The sequence below is a fragment of the Odocoileus virginianus genome, chromosome 5 (genome assembly GCF_023699985.2).
Source record: "Odocoileus virginianus isolate 20LAN1187 ecotype Illinois chromosome 5, Ovbor_1.2, whole genome shotgun sequence".
In the NCBI taxonomy this organism is placed as follows: Eukaryota; Metazoa; Chordata; class Mammalia; order Artiodactyla; family Cervidae; genus Odocoileus; species Odocoileus virginianus.
Window position 1 is genome coordinate 14,712,475 of NC_069678.1, and position 23,257 is coordinate 14,735,731.

At 40.0% G+C, this 23,257-nt stretch overlaps 1 protein-coding gene and 1 pseudogene across 1 annotated transcript; one reads left to right on the top strand and one right to left on the bottom strand.

Moving 5' to 3' along the window:
- Positions 1-18,064: 18,064 nt before the first annotated feature.
- LOC110150262 (small ribosomal subunit protein uS8-like) lies at positions 18,065-18,459 on the bottom strand. The gene has a single exon (XM_070467141.1). It carries the CDS (start codon positions 18,457-18,459, stop codon positions 18,067-18,069), a length of 393 nt encoding a protein of 130 aa, XP_070323242.1. The 3' UTR covers positions 18,065-18,066.
- Positions 18,460-19,091: 632 nt separating this feature from the next.
- Positions 19,092-20,399, top strand: LOC139035157 (dehydrogenase/reductase SDR family member 4 pseudogene; annotated as a pseudogene).
- The last annotated feature ends 2,858 nt before the right edge of the window (positions 20,400-23,257 follow it).

Below are 23,257 nucleotides of genomic sequence, written 5' to 3' on the forward strand. Positions count from 1 at the left end.
GCGCTCACGTCTCGAACGGACCGTGTTATAGCTCTTAGCAAAATCAATGTTACAGCTCAGTGTTACACCTCTATTTTATTTAAAAGATAATAGGAAAATCCATCTTCGAGGCGTGAGGGCACGTCGATCCAAAGACGCAAAGAGAAGAGAGCCCCAGTGCGCGGGAGAGAGAGAGAAGAGAGCTTTGGCTCCTCTTTTTATATGTTTTTCTCTCCTTGTGCCTGTCCTATGTAAATTGGGCCAGTCAGGAGTGCTGTTGGTTTTACCAGACATTCTCACTCCTGTCCTCGGACCTTCCTTTGTTCTATTTTCACGTGTTTTCCCTTTCAGGTCTTTTAGCCACCGCCATTCTGGACTCCTTTTCCCTATTCTAACTACCTAACATAGCCATGTCATCTTCTGATGCCCTCTTCTCTTTCTGCCCTCAATCTTTCCCAGCATCAGGGACTTTTCCAATGAGTTGGCTGTTTGCATCAGGTGACCAAAACACTATCCAGGTTACAGGAGAGAAAAGGAAAGGATACAAAGGGCATGCTGGTCATAATGTGACTCCCATTCAAAATGAAAACTGATTTATGCCAATGAATGTTTGTTTTGAAAACACAAATGGTCTGATATTGGGTACTTTACACTGAGTTTCAATATCAGACATATGTGAAGGATAGATTAAACTTTCATGCCACAACTCAGATGTGAAAGAATTTAAACTTTCTTTTTTATCTTCATAACCAATCACATCTTAATTTTGAGTTCTGACCCTTACTGATTCATAAGAAAAAATTTGGGTTTGATCTGAAAGTCGGTATGGTTTGGTGAGAATAAGCCTACAGTGAACACTGTCTTCTCTATTGGATCACAGAAAATAGCAACAAGATTTACATATTTCTGCAGTTAAGCAAAGCAACTAGCTACTAGGGAAATCTTGGGAAAATTTCTACCCAAAGAAATTCAATACATTTTCACCCCACTAGGGCATGATGTGACTTGTAATACCAAGGGAGATAATGGAGATGCTTTTGTTGCAGCTTGCAGCTGGTAACAAAGGGTAGTTGTTTTTGCCTCATTTGTATGGAAAACTGTACATAGCCTCCCTGCTGCCTGCCTTCGGGTTATTCAACAAACAATGGGAGCTCAGATCTGAAAAGCTCTGTCCAATCTTGGAGGCTCTGATATTAACAACTGGAACTGCCAAAGTCCACTTAAGGCTCAAGTCTCACTCAAAGTGAAAAACACCAATGTATTAATAAGAACCACACCCAGGGAAGGATCCAACTGTGAACCCCCAGAAGACTGTTTCTAAGAACTGACCATGTCCCCACCCACACCACGAGACTTCTTTCCTTTGGATCTTTTCCCCAGATGTTGCGCAACACTTGAACAATTCTATAAATTTGTGCAACACTTAGACAACTCTCCATAAATTTCTGCCACAGTGAAAGAAATATTAATGGAAATAACTTACAGCTGTGAAACTGTTTACCTTCAACTGGGACTTGAACCCACATGGCTGGAACTCGAACCCAGCCAAAACCCAATTTGGGACTCTAACCTATGTGTCTGGGACTTGAACCTAGCCAAAACCCTTCTTGGGACTCTAACCCACACGGCTGGGACTCAAACCCAGTCAAAACCCACAGTACCTAGTGTGAGGACCTAATGAAGTTCAGGTTCTTGATGTATCATTGCAGAAAGAATTCAGTGAGAGACAACAAGATAGCTAAGAAGTGGATTTTTTTAGAGAGAAACACACTCCAAAGACAGAGTTTAGGCCATCTCAGAGGGCGACTCTGGCAGCCCCAAAATGTGGTGTGGTTAGCTTTTATGGGCTGGGTAATTTCAAAGGCTAATAAGTGGGAGAATTATTCCAACTATTTGGGTGAAGGAGTGGAGATCTCCAGAGGTTGGGCCACTGCCCACTTTTTGTGTTTTTATTGTGCCTTGGAACTGTGGGTGTGTCATTTAGCTTGCTGATTGAGGATCAAGGTCTAGTCTAAATTGATTTGTCTTCCATCTTGGACCCATTTGATTCTAATCCGTTTATGTTGTATCCTTGGGCTATGTCATTCTTTCAAAAGTTGTACCCTGCCTCCTTACCTCCTGTTTCAAACCCCACCTCAGAGATTTTACTCCCACATTCTTTTTTTTTTATATGTTTACTTATTTATTTGGCTGTGCCAGGTCTTCTTTGTGACAGGATCTTTGATCTTCCTTGCAGCATGTGCGTTCTTTAGTTGCGGCAAGCAAATTCTTAGTTCCAGTATGTGAACTCTTGGCTGTGGCATGTCGGATCTAGTTCCCTGACCAGGAATTGAACCCTAGCCCCTTGTATTGGGAGCCCAGAGTCTTAACCACTGGACCACCAGGGAATTCCCTACTACCACATTCTTAAGAGAAGTAGAAGGAGGATGGTTCATCTTCTGTAATTGCTTCAAGGCTGAGTAAGGGCATCCACCCTGCCTGTCAGGGAGTAAAAACCTCTGATACCTGATCCAAGAGCAGGGTAGCTCCTTGTTTTAATCCCTATAGGCTGGAATCCCCACATAGCCTCATCTTGATGCAAAACTGTTGTAACTGTTTCCTTAGCCTTCTTATGAATCTTCTTGATGATAAAGCACTTTTTGAATGAGCACCAAGGTACAAAAATATCTATAAATGACAAAAGACTTAAAAGACATGGCTAATGTAATCAATAAAGATTGTATTGTATTGTATTGTATTGTAACCATACAAATTGTATTGTACTGTAACCATACAATAACCAGAATTATAAATGATTATGTTCAACATGGCATACCAGATAATCCTATGGCTTCTCTCTTGACTTATTAACCCCCTATTTTTACCCCAATCTCCTTAGTATAGCAAGGTTGTGGCATTTCCTCTATCAAGTCTGGGACTATTAAAACTGCCTTTATTTTATCTGTTGGTATTTGAACTGCTTTCTTTGCTTCTTGGTCAGCTTGGCAATTTTTTTCAATTTAGACCTGGGAATCTGAGACTGATGTCCCCCATGGCGGACTATGGCTATTTTTTTTTTTTTTTTTTTTAGAATCTTGTTTAGTAACCATTGGCTGGATACGTTTGACCAGGCCTGGACCTTGAAGTTACATGTTCCAGGGTATACTAAGTTATACCTCAACTTCAGATTCAATCTTTCCCTTTCTGCTTTCTATTAGAATGATTTGGAAAGGAGGGTGGTTCCTTTGTGCCTCAAGAAACAGTGGCCTCTAACTTAGTTAATAAATCTCTTCCGGTTAAAGGGATGGGACAATCAGGCACAAACAGAAGCAAATGTAAAAACTGACCATTAGCATTGCACAAAATGGGCTCCAGAAAACTGTGCCCCTGTTTCTTTCTGACAACCCTATTACATATTCCTTATGATTGCCAAGAATCCCAATCCTTTGGGTTAAGACTGAGAAGGCTGCACCAGTGCCTATAAGAAATTCTCTCAAATGGCCAGCCACATCAATGATGGCTTGAGGCTGGACATTAGTTATGTAGATAATATCTCTAGGCAGAGCCACTTTAAGTCTCGGGCCCCATCAGTCTTCTTTTGATTGCAAAACTGCCAATGGCTGAGGGGCCCCCATTGCTCCCTGGCATCTGGGGCATTCCTTCTGCCAATACCTTGGCTGTTAGCAAAGGACACATCAAATACAATCCTTCCTCCAATGTCCCTTTTGTCCACACAGGATACACTGGCCTTATATGGGTACCCATGGGCCTTGTGGTCTGCCAGGACCAGAGGGCAGCCTCCTAGTTGGTGGTCTTTGAGTGGACAAAGGCATTGCAATCATTTGGGTCTTTTGCATATTTCTCTGCATTGAGCCTTTTGGGCCATATCCCTATTATTGAAAACCAAATACTCCAATTGGAGCAAATCATTCATTGGACTTTGAGGCCCAGCAATTGCTTTCTGAATTTTGCACCTGATGTCTGGGGCAGACTGGGCTATGAAATGCATAGCCAAAAAGACCTGTCCCTCAGGGGAGGAAGGATCCATGCTTATATACTTCCTAAAAGTCTCCACTAATCTCCTTTGGAAGACTGCAGGATTTTCATCCTGTCCCTGTTGGACCTCTTTGAACTTTTCATAATTAACAGGTTTTACTGTAAGTTTCTTATACCCACTATTAAGCAGTTAATCATATGATCCCATTGGACACCCCTTCCCAGCAAAGTCTTCTGCTTTGTCAGCTCATGTGTCTCATTGGACACCTCATTTCCAAGTGTTAGACAAGAGCCCACTCTTGGGTCCTGGAAGGGGTCCCCCTTCCTGCAACAGTTGCAGAGCCCTTAACAGATGCCAGACACTTTTCTAGGAGTTCTACATGAATTAACTCATATGGGTAATTTTATTACTGATTGATAAGCAAACTAGGTGTAGTGACTAACCGACCTTAATTAGATGAAAGAATTTCAAATCTAAGGACCAAAGAGAAGATCTGAATATTGGAGCTGGAAGGAAACTTAGAAACCAAGAGGTCCAGGGGTTTTATCCTACTGTACAAAAAATGACCAAGTTTAGCCTTGTAGGAAAGAAAGCACTGTTGATATTTTGGAAGTAGGCAGAGAAAGAACGGAAGACTAGAAGAGCTTTTTGAGTCAGAGAGCTCTTCCCATGGCTTATACATTATTGTTTCACTTCTTTGAGGGGGACCATATGGTGACTTTTAGCCTATAAATAAACCATCTGTTAAGGTCTCCTGGTCTAATTCAAGTCCCTTCTCTTCAAATGGAAACTGAAAGGCATAGACGCACAATAACAGTGGCAGGGGTCACACAATGTAGCAATGGCAGAGTTGCCAATAGAACACTGGATCCTGATTTCTTCTAGCACATTGTGGGACCTGTTCCACACACCCTGTTACAGCACATAACTGAGATGGGTCTTCCCCAGATTTTCATGAACTGGCCCAAAGTAATGATTCTAACATGGAGGGAAGGTTCTGGGTCAGGGTGCACTTTTGTGTAGATTTGTCAGGTAGCAACCACAAATGCCCACTTTTGACTCTTCTCTGTGCATTAAAATCTTGCCTTTTCCTTGCTTCCTCTAAAGCCATATCAAGTATTAACAGCTATATGTTAACATGTATGATCTTGAACAAGTTAGAGAATCTCTTTGGACCTTAGTTTTCTCATTAAAAAAAAAAAAAAAGACAACTAATACAAACAGCAAAGCTCTTGAAGCTTCTCTCTGTCAAGGTCTGTTCACTTCTCTCCTCCAGTCAAATCTCTCACATGGATGACCCATATGGGGTTCAGGGAACATAACTCAAGTAATCTTTATTCCCACAAACTCTAAGAGACTAAGACCCAGAGAGTGGAACCCTCTCAATATCTCCATTTAATCAGAATACCTGATTCAAAACATACAAAAAATTCTCAGTAAACTAGAAATGAAAGAAAAGTTCCTTAAACTGATAAACAATAACTTTGAAGAAGTACAGAAGACTGTTCTAACAGTCTACCCTCACCACTTATATTCTACATTGTACCATTTTCTAGCCTTTGTGCAATATGACAAAAATGATAAAAGGTATGCACATTTTAAAAAATAAATCAATAAAGCTGTTATTTTTTAACAACATGATTGTGTCCATAGTAAACCTATGTAACCTATTAGAACTAACAGTTTAGCAATACTGGGGATTCAAGGTCAAAATACAAAGTCAGTTGCTCTTCAATATACTGGGAACCAAAAATCAGAAAATAAAATTTCTTGGAGTGGTTAGGCCCAGTGGTTAGGACTCAGCACTTTCACCATTGTGGGTCTAGGCTCAATGCCTGGTCATGGAACTAAGATCCCACAAGTGGCTCAGCACAACAAAAAGGAAAAAAAATTTTTTTTGAACAACACCATTTACAATAGCATCAAAATACATTAAGTACCTAGTAAATGATCTAATGAAATACATACATCATACATACAATACCTCTATGCCGAAAGCTACAGAGTATTGCTAAAAGAAATTAAAGACTAAGTAAATAGAATTAGAAAGTAGGAGTGTAGGCTTAACACTGTTAAGATGTCTATTCTCCATAAAGAAATAAAAACTTGAGATATGTCACACCCCTAAACAGAAAATACAGTCTGTCCAACTTCTGAAAGAAAAGTCAGGAAAATATCTTCATGATCTAAGATCTGCTAAGAGACTTCTTAGGACACAAAATGCTCTGCTTATTTAAAAATCTGATAAATTAGACCTTGTCAAAGTTAATTTTTTGCTTGCAAAAAGACACAATTAAGAAAAACTAAAGAGGGCAGAATTGGGGGGAAATGTACCTAGACTCATGAAGAATTTTTACAAAAAAATAAAAATGAGCAATCCAATTAAAACTGAGCAAAATCTTTGAGCATGCTTTGACAAAAGAAAATATACAAGTGATCAACATAGACATGAAAATATGCTTAAGACTATTCATTAATCATCTAGTAAACTAAGACCACAGTAAAGCACATAATGAAATGCTTATCAGAATGCTCATAGTTTTTAAAAACTGATAACATTAAATGGTGGTAAGGATGTGAAGCAACTGGAACTCACATACATTGCTAGTGATAGTATAAACTGGTGTAATCCCTTCAAAGGACTGTTCAGCAGCTTCTAAATTTAAAAACACACCTACCTGGTGATCCAGAATTTACATTCCTGGATATTTATCCTATATCCCATAAAAATATATGTCCTCAAAAAGACTTGTACAAGAGTGTTTTTAATGACCTATTCATAATAGCCAAAAACTAGAAACAACCCAAATGTTTGTCAATAGGATGAAGAAATAAGTTATAATATGTTCAGATGTGGTCCTAAGTTTGGCAAAGGAATAGGACGGGGAGACCACTTTCTCCCCAACAAATTCATCGAAAGAACATTTGAACGCCAAGCAAATTCCACAAAACAACTTCTGAATGCTGGCAGAGGACAGCAGGCACCAAGAAAGGCAGCCCATTGTCTTTGAAAGGAGGTAGGACAAAATATAAAAGATAAAAAGAGAGACAAAAGAGGTAGGGACGGAGATCCATCCCAGGAAGGGAGTCTTAAAAAAGAGAAGTTTCCAAACATTGGGAAACACTCTCTCCAGCGGGTCTGTGGTGAGGCATGCAATGTCAGAAGGCAAAATAACTGGGAGGAAAAATAAATAAATAATTAAAACCCACAGATTACATGCTAACAGCAACTCCCAGTGGAGCAGCAGCCCAGATAACTTTTTTTTGCATCCCCCACTAGCAAACAGGGGAGAGACAGGGAGGAGTGGGCAGCATTGCTTAGGGTAAGGACAAGGCCTGAATCCCCTGAGGGCAAAAGCTTGAGATAGCAACCCAGACTGTGGGATAGCTATTCCATGATACTGCTAAGTCACAGCTTTTTCCATTTCTTTTCCATGGGGATGGTCTTGATCCCTGTCTCCTGTACAATGTCACAAACCTCTGTACATAGTTCATCAGGCTCTCTGTCTATCAGATCTAGTCCCTTAAATCTATTTCTCACTTCCACTGTATAGTCATAAGGGATTTGATTTAGGGCATACCTGAATGTTCTAGTGGTTTTCCCTACTTTCTTCAGTTTAAGTCTGAATTTGGCAATAAGGAGTTCATGATCTGAGCCACAGTCAGCTCCCAGTCTTGTTTTTGCTGACTGTATAGAGCTTCTCCATCTTTGGCTGCAAAGAATATAATCAGTCTGATTTTGGTGTTGACCATCTGGTGATGTCCATGTGTAGAGCCTTCTCTTGTGTTGTTGGAAGAGGGTGTTTGCTATGACCAGTGCATTCTCTTGGCAAAACTCTATTACCTTTGCCCTGCTTCATTCCATACTCCAAGGCCAAATTAGCCTATTACTCCAAGTGCTTCTGTGACTTCCAACTTTTGCATTCCAGTGCCCTATAATGAAAAGGATATCTTTTTTGGGTGTTAGTTCTAAAAGGTCTTGTAGGTCTTTATAGAACCATTCAACTTCAGCTTCTTCAGCATTACTGGTTGGGGCATAGGCTTGGATTACCATGATATTGAATGATTTGCCTTAGAAACGAACAGAGGTCATTGAACAGGAAAGACTAGAGATCTCTTCAAGAAAATTAGAGATACCAAGGAAACATTTCATGCAAAGAGGGGTTCGATAAAGGACAGAAATGGTATGGACCTAACAGAAGCAGAAGATATTAAGAAGAGGTGGCAAGAATACACAGAACTGTACAAAAAAGATCTTCATTACCCAGATAACCACAATGGTGAGATCACACACCTAGAGCCAGACATCCTGGAATGTAAAGTCAAGTGAGCTTTGGAAAGTATCACTACGAACAAAGCTAGTGGAGGTGATGGAATTCCAGTTGAGCTATTTCACATCCTGAAAAATGATGCTGTGAAAGTGATGCACTCAACATGCCAGCAAATTTGGAAAATTCAGCAGTGACCACAGGACTGGAAAAGGTCAGTTTTCATTCCAGTCCCTAAGAAAGGCAATCCCAAAGAATGGTCAGACTACCACATGATTGCACTCATCTCACACACTAATAAAGTAATGCTCAAAATTCTCCAAGCCAGGCTTCAGCAATACATGAACTGTGAACTTCCAGATGTTAAAGCTGGTTTTAGAAAAGGCAGAGGAACCAGATATCAAATTGCCAACATCCACTAGATTATCGAAAAAGTAAGAGAGTTCCAGCAAAACATCTATTTCTGCTTTATTGACTATGCCAAAGCCTTAGACTCTGTGGATCACAATAAACTGTGGAAAATTCTGAAAGAGATGAAAATATCAGACCACCTGACCTGCCTCTTGAGAAACCTATATGCAGGTCAGGAAGCAACAGTTAGAACTGGACATGGACCAACAGACTGATTCCAAATAGGAAAGGAAAAGGAGTACGTCAAGGCTGTATATTGTCACCCTGCTTATTTAACTTATATGCAGAGTACATCATGAGAAACGCTGGGCTGGAAGAAGCACAAGCTGGAATCAAGATTGTCGGGAGGAAATCAATAACCTCAGATATGTAGATGACACCATCATTATGACAGAAACAGAAGAGGAACTAAAAAGCCTCTTGATGAAAGTGAAAGAGAAGAGTGAAAAAGTTGGCTTAAAGCTTAATATTCAGAACACTAACATCATGGCATCTAGTCCCATCACTTCATGGGAAATAAATGGGGAGACAGTGGAAACAGTGTCAGACTTTATTTTGGGGACTCTAAAATCACTGCAGATGGAGATTGCAGCCATGAAATTAACAGACGCTTACTCCTTGGAAGGAAAGTGATGACCAACCTAGATAGCATATTAAAAAGCAGAGACATTACTTTGCCAACAAAGGTCTGTCTAGTCAAGGCTATGGTTTTTCCAGTGGTCATGCATGGATGTGAGAGTTGGGCTGTGAAGAAAACTGAGCGCCGAAAACTTGATGGTTTTGAACTATGGTGTTGGAGAAGACTCTTGAGAGTCCCTTGGACTGCAAGAAGATCCAACCAGTCCATCCTAAATGAGACCAGTCCTGGATATTCATTGGAAGGACTGATGCTGAAGCTGAAACTCCAGTACTTTGGCCACCTCATGCGAAGAGTTGACTCATTGGAAAAGACCCTGATGCTGGGAGGGATTGGGGGCAGGAGAAGAAGGGGACAACAGAGGATGAGATGATTGGGTGGCATCACCGATTTGATAGACATGGGTTTGAGAAGACTCCGGGAGTTTGTGATGGACAGGGAGGCCTGGCGTGCTGCGATTCATGGGGTCTCAAAGAGTCGGACACAACTGAGTGACTGAACCGAACTGAACTGAAGACATCGCCAGGCCCGCTCACAGAACAAAGGACTGAGCAGAGCTAGCCGACTGCGGACCAGCCCATCCCCCGCCAGAGACAGGCAGGCGAGGGCAGCCAGAGCCGGAAGGGGGCAATCGTGGCCACAGTGAGGCACCCAATACAAAACGGCAAGCAGACTCTGCTAATCAAGACTTCTAGGGATTCTGGACTATCGACATTGGCTGGGAGGGTAACAGCCAGAGACCAGCTCCCCAGAAGAGACACACGGCACACCTGAGAAGGCGCGCCCGTTGTACACCCAGAAAACTGAGCGGCTGGGACGGAGGAGGGGGTAAGTCGCAGCCTCCAACTGGGGGCGACTCTGCCCACCAAGCACCCGGTCACCTGAGCTGCTCGGACCAGGGACGGGTACAAAACGCAGGCCCAACCAAGTCTGCGCCTTTGTGGAGGACCCGAGATCCTGAACCCGAGCGGCTTAGACCTGGGAAGTGCATGTAAACCAGGGTCCGCCTCAGACAGTTTCCGGCAGAGCAACCTAGAGTCTGAGCAGTGTAGACTGGGAAAGCACACACGCTGAGAGCGGGGGCAAACCCATTGCGGCTGAATCACTGGGAGCGCACGCCAGTGATATTTATTCACAGTGTTCCTCCCTCCCCAAAGCACAACTGAACAAGCTAGCTTAAAAAAAAAAAAAAAAAAAAAGTGACCAGCACTGCGCCCCTTGTGGCAGGGCGGAAATGAGACACTGAAGAGACCAGCAAACAGAAGATAAAATAAACAGAGGGAACTGCTTTGGAAGTGACAGGTGCAATAGATTAAAACCCTGTAGTTAGCACCGAGGAAGGGACCTATAGACCTTAGACCTTGAGAAGTACAAGCCAGACCAAGGAACTATCTGAAGATGAACTGACCCCACACTGTCCACAACAGCTCCAGAGAAAGTCTTAGATATATTTTTACTACTATCATTTTTTTAATTTAAAAAAAAAATTTTAATTATTTTGTTTTATTTTTATTTTTTTGTTTTTAAGTCCTCATTACTCCTTTAATTTTCATTTTTATAACCTATTATTACCTTGCAAAAAAAAAAAGAAAGACCCTATTTTTAAAGCAAACTTCACATATATATATATACATATACATATATATATATTTTATAATTTCTGTGACTTTGTTTTTTGTTTGTTTTTGTTTGTTTGTTTTTCTTTTTTTTAATATTGTATTTTTGGGAATCTAACCTCTACTCAAGATGTTTAATCTTTGATTTTTGGTATTTGTTATCAACTTTGTACATTTAAGACCCAATCTTCAGTACCCATTTTTATTTGGGAGAGGGATCACTGGCCTGATTTCTCTGTCCCCCTTGACTCTCCTTTTTCTCCACCAGGTCGCCTCTATCTCCCCCCACCCCCTTGTCTTCTCTAGTCAACTCGGTGAATCTCTTTGTGTGTTCCAGACTGTGAAGAACACTTAGGGGACTGATTATTGGCTGGATCTGTCTCTCTTCTTCTGATTACCCCTTTTATCCTCCTGGCCACCTCTGTCTCCTTCCTCCCTCTTCTCTCTGTGTAACTCTGTGAAATCTCCGCGGGGTCCAGACTGTGGAGAGCACATAGGGAAGTGACTACTGGCTAGCTTGCTCTCTCCCCTTTTGATAGCCCCTCTGCTCCTCCTGGTCACCTCTAACTCCTTCTTCCCTCTTCTCCATGTAACTCTGTGTATCTCTCTGGGTGCCCTTCATTGTGAAGAAACTTTTCATCATTAACCTAGATGGTTTATCATCAGTGCTGTATAGATAGAGAAGTCTTGAGGCTACTGTAATAATAAGACTGAAAACCAGAGGCAGGAGGCTTAAGTCCAAATCCTAAGAATACCAGAGAACTCCTGAATCCAGGGAACTCCTGAATCCAGGGAACATTAAATGATAGGAGCTCATCAAACGCCTCCATACCTACACTGAAACCTAGCACCACCCAAGGGCCAACAAGCTCCAGAGCAAGATATAATATGCAAATTCTCCAGCAACACAGGAACATAACCCTGAGCCTCAATATAAAGGCTGACCAAAGTCACACCAAACCCACTGACACCTCAAAACTCACTACTGGACACTTCATTGCACTCCAGAGAGAAGAAATCCAGCTCCACCCACCAGAACACCGACGCAAGCTTCCCTAACCAGGAAACCTTGACAAGCCACCTGTCCAACCCCACCCACAGTGAGGAACCTCCACAATAAAGAGGAACCACCAACTGCCAGAATACAGAAAGGCCACCCCAAACACAGCAACATAAACAAGATGAAAAGGCAGAGAAATACCCAACAGGTAAAGGAACAGGATAAATGCCCATCAAACCAAACAAAAGAGGAAGAGACAGGGAATCTACCTGATAAAGAATTCCAAATAATGATAGTGAAAATGATCCAAAATCTTGAAAGCAAATTGGAGTTACAGATAAATAGCCTGGAGACAAGGATCGAGAAGATGCAAGAAAGGTTTAACAAAGACCTAGAAGAAATTAAAAGGAATCAATATATAATGAATAATGCAATAAATGAGATCAAAAACACTCTGGAGGGAATCAACAGTAGAATAACTGAGGCAGAAGATAGGATAAGTGAGGTAGAAAATAGAATGGCAGAAATAAATGAAACAGAGAGGAAAAAAGAAAAAAGAATTAAAAGAAATGAGGACAACCTCAGAGACCTCTGGGACATTGTTAAATGCCCCAACATTCGAATCATAGGAGTCCCAGAAGAAGAGGACAAAAAGAAAGACCATGAGAAAATACTTGAGGAGATAATAGTTGAAAACTTCCCTAAAATGGGAAAGGAAATAATCACCCAAGTCCAAGAAACCCAGAGAGTCCCAAACAGGATAAATCCAAGGTGAAACACCCCAAGACACATATTAATCAAATTAACAAAGATCAAACACAAAGAACAAACAATAAAAGCAGCAAGGGAAAAACAGCAAATAACACACAAGGGGATTCCCATAAGGATAACAGCTGATCTTTCAATAGAAGCTCTTCAGGCCAGAAGAGAAAGGCAGGACATACTTAAAGTGGTGAAAGAAAATAACAGAGCCCAGATTACTGTACCCAGCAAGGATTTCATTCAAATATGAAGGAGAAATCAAAAGCTTTACAGACAAATTCAGCACCACCAAACTAGCTCTTCAAAAAATGCTAAAGGATCTTCTCTAGACAGGAAACACAGAAAGGGTGTATAAACTCAAACCCAAAACAATAAAGTAAATGGCAATGGGATCATACTTATCAATAATTACCTTAAATGTAAATAGGTTGAATGCCCCAACCAAAAGACGAAGACTGACTGAATGGATACAAAAACAAGACCCCTATATATGTTGTCTACAAGATACCCACCTCGAAACAAGGGACACATACAGACTGAAAGTGAAGGGCTGGAAAAAGATATTCCATGCAAATAGAGACCAAAAGAAAGCAGGAGTAGCAATACTTATATCAGATAAAATAGATTTTAAAACAAAGTCTGTGAAAAGAGGCAAAGATGGACACTACATAATGATCAAAGGATCAATCCAAGAAGAAGATATGACAATTAAAAATATACATGCACCCAACATAGTAGCACCACAATATGTAAGACAAATCCTAATAGGCATGAAAGGGGAGATTAACAATAACACAATAATAGTGGGAGATTTTAACACCCCATTCATACCTATGGATAGAGCAACTAAACAGAAAATTAACAAGGAAACACAAACTTTAAATGATACAATAGACCAGCTAGACCTAATTGATATCTATAGGATATTTCACCCCAAAACAATGAATTTCACCTTTTTCTCAAGTGCACACAGAACATTCTCCATGATAGGTAAAACCCTGGGCCATAAATCTAGCCTTGGTAAATTCAAAAAAATTGAAATCATTTCAAGCATCTTTTCTGACCACAATGCAGTAAGTTTAGATGTCAATTACAGGAGAAAAACTATTAAAAATTCCAACATTTGGAGGCTGAACAACACGCTGCTGAATAACCAACAAATCATAGAAGAAATCCAAAAAGAAATCAAAATATGCATAGAAATGAATGAAAATGAAACACAACAACCCAAGACCTATGGGACACTGTAAAAGCAGTGCTAAGGGGAAGGATCATAGCATTACAGGCCTACCTCAAGAAACAAGAAAAAAGTCAAATAAATAACCTAGCTCTACACCTAAAGCAACTAGAGAAGGAAGAAATGAAGAACCCCAGGGTTAGTAGAAGGAAAGAAATCTTAAAAATTAGGGCAGAAATAAATGCAAAAGAAGCAAAAGAGACCATAGCAAAAATCAACAAAACCAAAAGCTGGTTCTTTGAGAAGGTAAATAAAATTGACAAACCATTAGCCACACTCATCAAGAAACAAAGGGAGAAGAATCAAATAAACAAAATTAGAAATGAAAATGGAGAGACCACTACAGACAACACATAAATACAAAGGCTCATAAGAGACTACTATCAGCAACTATATGCCAATAAAATGGACAACTTGGAAGAAACGTACAAATTCTTAGAAAAGTATAACTTTCCAAAACTGAACCAGGAAGAAATAGAAAATCTCAACAGACCCATCACAAGCATGGAAATTGAAACTGTAATCAGAAATCTTCCAACAAACAAAAGCCCAGGGACCAGATGGCTTCACAGCTGAATTCTACCAAAAATTTAGAGAAGAGCTAACACCTATCCTACTCAAACTCTTCCAGAAAATTGCAGAGGAAGGTAAACTTCCAAACTCATTCTATGAGGCCACCATCACCTTAATACCAAAACCTAACAAAGATGCCACACACAAAAGAAAACTATAGGCCAATATCACTGATGAACATAGATGCAAAAATTCTTAACAAAATTCTAGCAAACAGAATCAACAACATATTAAAAAGATCATATATCATGACCAAGTGGGCTTTATCCCAGGGATGCAAGGATTCTTTAATATCTGCAAATCAATCAATGTAATACACCACATTAACAAATTGAAAAATAAAAACCATATGATTATCTCAATATAAGCAGAGAAAGCCATTGACAAAATTCAACATCCATTTATGATTAAAAAAAAAAAACCTTCAGAAAGCAGGAATAGAAGGAACATAACTCAACATAATAAAAGCTATATATGCCAAACCCTCAGCAAACATTATCCTCAATGGTGAAAAATTGAAAGCATTTCCCCTAAAGTCAGGAACAAGACAAGGGTGCCCACTCTCACCACTACTATTCGACAGAGTTTTGGAAGTTTTGGCCACAGCAATCAGAGAAGAAAAAGAAATAAAAGGAATCCAGATTGGAAAAGAAGAAGTAAAACTCTCACTGTTTGCAGATGACATGATCCTCTACATAGAAAAGCCTAAAGACTCCACCAGAAAATTACTAGAGCTAATCAATGAATATAGTAAATACAGGATATAAATATACATGATATAAAATGAACACACAGAAATCCCTTGCATTCCTATACACTAACAATGAGAAAACAGAAAGAGAAGTTAAGGAAACAATACCATTCACCCTTGCAATGAAAAGAATACTTAGGAATAAATCTACCTAGAGACACAAAAGACCTATATATACAAAACTATAAAACACTGTGAAAGAAATCAAAGAGGACACAAATAGATGGAGAAATATACTGTGTTCATGGATTGGAAGAATCAATATAGTGAAAATGTGTATACTATCCAAAGCAATCTATAGATTCAATGCAATCCCTATCAAGCTATCAACAGTATTTTTCAGAGAACTAGAACAAATAATTTCACAATTTGTATGGAAATACAAAACACCTTGAATAGCCAAAGCAATCTTGAGAAAGAAGAATGGAATTGGAGGAATCAACCTGCCTGACTTCAGGCTCTACTACAAAGCCACAGTCATCAAGACAGTGTGATACTGGCACAAAGACAGAAATATAGATCAATGGAACAAAATAGAAAGCCCAGAGATAAATCCACACACCTATGGACACCTTATCTTTGACAAAGGAGACAAGAATATGCAATGGAGCAAAGACAATATCTTTAACAAGTAATGCTGGGAAAACTGGTCAACTACTTGTAAAAGAATGAAACTAGAACACTTTCTAACACCATACACAAAAATAAACTAAAAATGGATTAAAGATCTAAATGCAAGACAAGAAACTATAAAACTCCTAGAGGAAACCATACGCAAAACACTCTCCGACATAAACCACAGCAGGATCCTCTATGACCCACATCCAGAATATTGGAAATAAAAGCAAAAATAAGCAAATAGGACCTAATTAAAATTAAAAGCTTCTGAACAACAAAGGAGACTGTAAGCAAGGTGAAAAGACACCCTTCAGAATGGGAGAAAATAAGAGCAAATGAAGCAACAGACAAAGAATTAATCTCAAAAATATACAAGCAACTCCTGCAGCTCAATTCCAGAAAAATAAAAGACCCAATCAAAAAGTGGGCCAAAGAACTAACAGACATTTCTCCAAAGAAGACATACAGATGGCTAACAAACACATGAAAAGATGCTCAACATCATTCATTATCAGAGAAGTCAAATCAAAACCACAATGAGGTACCATTACATGCAAGTCAGAATGGCTGCTATCCAAAAGTATACAAGCAATAAATGCTAGAGAGGATGTGGAGAAAAGGGAACCCTCTTCCACTGTTGGTGGGAATTCAAACTAGTACAGCCACTATGGAGAAAAGTGTGGAGATTCCTTAAAAAACTGTAAATAGAACTGCCATATGACCAGCAATCCCACTGCTGGGCATACACACTGAGGAAACCAGAATTGAAAGAGACACGTGTACCCCAATGTTCATTGCAGCACTGTTTATAATAGCCAGGACAACAGCCAGGCACCCTAGATGCCCATCAGCAGACGAATGGATAAGAAAGCTGTGGTACATATACACGATGGAATATTACTCAGTCATTAAAAAGAATACATTTGAATCAGTTTTAATTCAGTGGATGAAACTGCAGCCTATTATCCAGAGTGAAGTGAGCCAGAAAGAAAAACACCAATACAATATACTAACACATATATATGGAATTTAGAAAGATGGTAACTATAACCCTGTATACGAGACAGCAAGAGAGACACAGATGTTTTGAACAGTCTTTTGGACTCTGTAGGAGAGGGCGAGGGCAGGATGATATGGGAGAATGGCATTGAAACATGTAAATTATCATATGTGAAATGAATCGCCAGTCCAGGTTCAATGCATAGGGATGGGATGGGGAGGGAGGTTGTAGGTGGGGTCAGGATGGGGAACACATGTACACCCATGGCGGATTCAAGTCAATGTATGGCAAAACCAATACAATGTTGCAAAGTAAAATAAATAATTAATTTTTAAAAAGATATTTTAAAACAAAAAAAGAAATAAATTATAATATGTTCATATACTGGTAAAATACTAAGCAATTAAAAAACACAAAGTTGTGATATAGACAAAATTTATTCATTTCTTCTCAAAAATATTGTGTCAATTTTTTTTTTAAAAAAAAGGAACACACACACACAAAAAAGGAACAAAAGAGGAGATAATGTATGATTCTATTGTATGATATCAGTATCAGGCAAAAGTAATTAGAAGTGGTAAATCAGAAAGAGATGGGTTTAAGGTGGGCATTGCATGCTGATCAGAAAGCAATTTATGGGAATTTCCTGGGGTGATGGATATGTTCTATGTTGGAGGAGAGATGATAAAGTAAATATGGTTGTCAAAATACATCAAACTGAACATTTGAAATCTGTTCATCTTATTCTTTTCTAATAAGACTTCAATCTAAAGAAATTTTTGTAGGTTTTCATCACTAAAACAGAACTGTGTTGATGTATAAATGTCACTAATCACAAGATAAGTAATCAGATACATGAGAATTTAGTACATGGTGATAAGGTAATATTAATGGGGGAAAGAAGGATTGCTCAATAAATCAGACTGGAAAATTTAGTAGAGACCTGGAAAGGATAAAATCGGATCTAAACAGGGTAAGTGGAGCAACAAATATTAAGAGACAATTTAAAAAATAAAAACATCTATGGCACTCAGCTCTACTCATATTAGGAAAAATGTAAATTAAAATACACTGAAATACTATCAGATTGCAAAGATAACAATCTTTTGCTAAGGCTGTGGGAGGAAAGAGCATTTCCATACATTGTAACAGCTCCATGGATGATATTATCTACTAAAATATTCTAGTGTTCATTTTATTTTGTCCTCTGAGGCATTTTATTTACATGTGTTACAACCCTAGAAAAAGAATTCAAGGATTTTCCCTCCTGTGTGTTTTTGTCTTGCTTCTTCATGGTCCATGATGCCAGCTAAGGTTCTCAGTACAATGAAACCAAACTGATAGGATGCAAGCAGGTTATTCGGCCATTTTTCTAGATCTTTGAGTTGCACATCATATCTGGAACTGATCACTCCAAACTTATTTAGCCTGCCTGTGAGGTTCACAACAGTTTTCCCAGCCCTGTGATCATTGATGATTTCATATTTGCCAATGTAACCATGCTTCATCATCACAGTTAGAAAGCTGATGATGACTTTGGAGCATGTCCTAATAAAGACCTGGTGTTTGCCTCTCTTTTTGGCATTGCTGATACTCTTGAGAATATTAGCCAGGACATTCATGCACACCATTCTGGTGGCGTGGCATGGGAAGATGGCAGAAAGAGCTAATATTCATTTTAAGATATATACTTACCCCAACAATTTCTCTTAGGAAAATTCATTTTACAGATAGACTTATAATTTATATCTGAAAAAATAAATTAATTCCACAAATGTTTATTTATTATCTACTAAAATTGCCAAATTCAGACTTAAATTGAAGAAAGTAGGGAAAACCACTAGATCATTCCGGTATGACCTACATCAAATCCCTTATGACTATACAGTGGTAGTGAGAAATAGATTTAAGGGACGAGATCTGATAGAATGCCTGATGAACTATGGACAGAGGTTTGTGACATTGTACAGGAGACAGGGATCAAGACCATCCCCATGGAAAAGAAATGAAAAAAGGCAAAATGGTTGTCTGAGGAGGCCTTACAAATAGCTGTGAAAAGAGGAGAAGCAAAAAGCAAAGGAGGAAAGGAAAGCTATTCCCATTTGAACGCAGAGTTCCAAAGAATAGCAAGGAGAGAAAAGAAAGCCTTCCTCAGTGATCAATGCAAAGAAATAGAGGAAAACAATAGAATGGGAAAGACTAGAGATCTCTTCAAGAAAATTAGAGACACCAAGGGAACATTTAAGACAAAGAGGGGGATTTGGTCGGCGCCATGCTGAAGGTGGGACTGCTATTAGGTGCCTGTGCGCGGTCGTGGAAGTCGGTCCGGATGGCAAGCTGCGGAGTGGCGCGCCGGCACCCGCTGGCGAATAAGGTGGCCCTAGTAACGGCCTCCACTGACGGGATCGGTTTTGCCATCGCCCGATGTCTGGCCCAGGACGGGGCTCATGTGGTGGTCAGCAGCCGGAAGCAGCAGAATGTGGACCAGGCGGTGGCAACGCTGCAAGGGGAGGGGCTGAGCGTGACAGGCACCATGTGCCATGTAGGGAAGGCTGAGGACCGGGAGCGGCTGGTGGCCACGGCTGTGAAGCTTCATGGTGGCGTGGACATCCTGATCTCCAATGCTGCCGTCAACCCTTTCTTTGGAAACTTGATCGATGTCACCGAGGAGGTGTGGGACAAGATTCTGGACATTAACGTGAAGGCCACAGCCCTGCTGACAAAGGCAGTGGTGCCAGAAATGGCGAAACGAGGAGGCGGCTCAATAGTGATCGTGTCCTCCGTCGCAGCCTACAGCCCATTTCCTAACCTGGGTGCTTACAACGTTTCTAAAACAGCTTTGCTGGGCCTCACTAAGAACCTGGCCATTGAACTGGCACAGTGGAATGTTCGGGTGAACTGCCTGGCGCCTGGACTCATCAACACTAGCTTCAGCCGTGTGTTGTGGGAGAATCAGGAAAGAGAGGAGAGCATAAAAGCAGGCATGCTGATCAAAAGGTTAGGCAAGCCAGAGGACTGTGCCGGCATCGTGTCTTTCCTATGCTCTGAAGACGCCAACTACATTAATGGGGAGACAGTGGTGGTGGCTGGAGGGGTCCTATCTCACCTCTAAGGATGTAGAGAGCATCCACCGGGGCAGAGATTGGGCTCCAGCTCCAGAGTCCTGTTCCTGAATCCATCAACTGGCCTTTCCCACCTCTGCCTAGCATACTGCTAACTTTACACCATAACACCCCCCTGCCACACACACACACATACACACACACACAAATCAATTCTGCCCCGTAAAAAGCTCCAGCATTCTCTGCTATCAAGGTGTAGTCTTAGGAGGATTCCTGCTGTTGCTGTAGCCTTGGACAAAGACGTCCCTTGCGAGAACAGGGCAGGCCTGCTGAGAGGGCTTAGTCTACTGTGGTAAAGACCAACTAGTATTTTTTTCTGGGCATCAGAGAAATTTGAGGGAGATGGGACAGAAAGAACTTGGGAGTGGAAGGAACTGAGTTGGAAATTAACAACTCGCAAATGAGGTGCAAATAAAACGCAGATGATCACAAAAAAAAAAAAAGACAAAGAGGGGTTCGATAAAGGACAGAAATGGTATGGACCTAACAGAAGCAGAAGATATTAAGAAGATGTGGCAAGAATACACAGAAGGACTGTACAAAAAAGATCTTCATGACCCACATAATCACAATGGTGTGATCACTCAGCTAGAGCCAGTCATCCTGGAATGTGAAGTCAGGTGGCCCTTAGAAAGCATCACTATGAACAAAGCTAGTGGAGGTGATGGAATTCCAGTTGAGCTATTTCACATCCTGAAAGATGACCCTGTGAAAGTGCTGCACTCAATATGCCAGCAAATTTGGAAAACTCAGCAGTGACCACAGGACTGGAAAAGGTCAGTTTTCATTCCAATCCCTAAGAAAGGCAATTTCAAAGAATGGTCAAACTACCGCATGATTGCACTCATCTTACACGCTAGTAAAGTAATGCTCAAAATTCTCCAAGCCAGGCTTCAGCAATACGTGAACCATGAATTCCGGATGTTCAAGCTGGTTTTAGAAAAGGCAGAGGAACCAGAGATCAAATTGCCAATATCTGCTGGATCATTTAAAAAGCAAGAGAGTTCCAGCAAAACATCTATTTCTGCTTTGTTGACTATGCCAAAGCCTTGGACTGTGTGGATCACAGTGAACTGTGGAAAATTCTGAAAGAGATGGGAATACCAGACCACCTGACTCACCTCTTGGGAAACCTATATACAGGTCAGGAACCAACAGTTACATCTGGACATGGACCAACAGACTGGTTCCAAATAGGAAAAGGAGTACATCAAGGCTGTATATTGTCACCCTGCTTATTTAACTTATATGCAAAGTACATCATGAGAAACACAGGGCTGGAAGAAGCACAAGCTGGAATCAAGATTGCCAGGAGAAATATCAATAACCTCAAATATGCAGATGACAACACCTTTATGGCAGAAAGTGAAGAGGAACTAAAAAGCCTCTTGATGAATGTGAAAGAGGAGAGTGAAAAAGTTGGCTTAAAGCTTAACATTCAGAAAACTAAAGATCATGGCATCTGGTCCCATCACTTCATGGGAAATAGATGGGGAAACAGTGGAAGCAATGTCAGACTATTTTTTTGGACTCCAAAATCACTTCAGATGGTGATGGCAGCCATGAAATTAAAAGACTGTTACTCCTTGGAAGGAAAGTGATGACCAACCTAGATAGCATATTTAATAGCAGAGACATTATTTTGCCAACAAAGGTCCGTCTAGTCAAGGCTATGGTTTTCCCAGTGGTCATGTATGGATGTGAGAGTTGGACTATGAAGAAAGCTGAGCACCAAAAAATTGATACTTTTGAACTGTGGTGTTGAAGAAGACTCTTGAGAGTCCCTTGGACTGCAAGGAGATCCAACCAGTCTATCCTAAAGGAGATCAGTCCTGGATGTTCATTGGAAGGACTGATGCTGAAGCTGAAACTCCAGTACTTTGGCCACCTCATGCAAAGAGTTGACTCATATGAAAAGACCCTGATGCTGGGAGGGATTGAGGGCAGAAGGAGAAGGGGATGACAGAGGATGAGATGGCTAAATGGCATCACCAATTCAATGAACATGAGTTTGAGTAGACTCTGGGAGTTTATGATGGACAGGGAGGCCTGGCGTGCTGCGATTCATGGGGTCGCAAAGAGTCGGACACGACTGAGCGACTGAACTGACTGAAATGTCCAGAAGTACTGCTGTGGACACTGAAGATATAACAGTGATCAACATACATGTTAAAACTAATACACCAATTCAGCACAGTTGTAGTATACAAAGTCGACATACAAATATCAGTTGCATTTCTATACTCTAAGAATAATTTGAAAATGCAATTAGGAAAACAATCAAACTTAAGTGCAACAAAAGAAATAAAACACATGGAATTAAACTTTTAAAAGGTGAAAAACTTGTCTACAGAAAGCTACAAAGTATTGGTGAAGTAAATTAAGACATAACAAATGGAAATATATCTCATCATGTTCATGAATTTAAAGACAATAGAGTTAAAATGTCCTTACTACTCAAGATGATTTACAGATTCAATGCAATCACTAGCAAAATTCCAATGGCATTTTTCAGAAAAAGAATTAGGAAAAAACAATTCTGAATTTCATGTGGGAACACAAAAAAAGGACAAACAGCCAAAGCAATTTTGAGAAAGAAGAATAAAACTGGAGGCATCACACACCCTAATTGAAAAATATATTACAAAGCTATAGTCAGTATAACAGCATAGTACTTCTATGAAGACAGACATGTTGATTAATGGAACAGCATAGAGAGTCCAGAAGTAAGTCCACATGTATACAGTCAACTGATTTCAATGAGGATGCCAAGAATGCACAATGGGGAAAGGAGAGTCCTTTCAATAAATGATGTTGGGAAAATTGAATATCTACATTTAAAAAAAAAGATAGAAAAAGAGAGAGATGAATTGGATGCTTATAAACTCAAAATGAGTTAAAAGATTTAAACACCCAAAACTGTAAAACCCCTAAAGGAAAACACAGGGGGAAATCTTCATGCCATTTGTCTTGGTAATGATTTCATGGGTATGACACCAAAAGCACAAGCAACAAAATAAAAAAATAAATAAATGGAACTACCTCAAACTGGAAAACTTCAGTAGAGCAAAGAAAACAATCAAACAAATTTAAAAGCAACGTCTGGAATGACAGAGAAAATTTTCAAACCATATATTTCATAAAGGATTATCTCCAAAATATATGAGTGTCCTACAATTTAGTAGTAAAAAACAAAACCTAATAACCCAATCAAAATATGGGCTAAAGACTTGAATACACATTTCTCCAAAGATATGCAAAAGACAAACAAGTATATAAAAAGACAATCAATATCACTAATCATGAG

What these genes read in the sequence shown, in the direction of transcription:
- LOC110150262 (XM_070467141.1), bottom strand. Translation starts at nt 18,459, where the DNA reads ATGGTGTGCATGAATGTCCTGGCTAATATTCTCAAGAGTATCAGCAAT.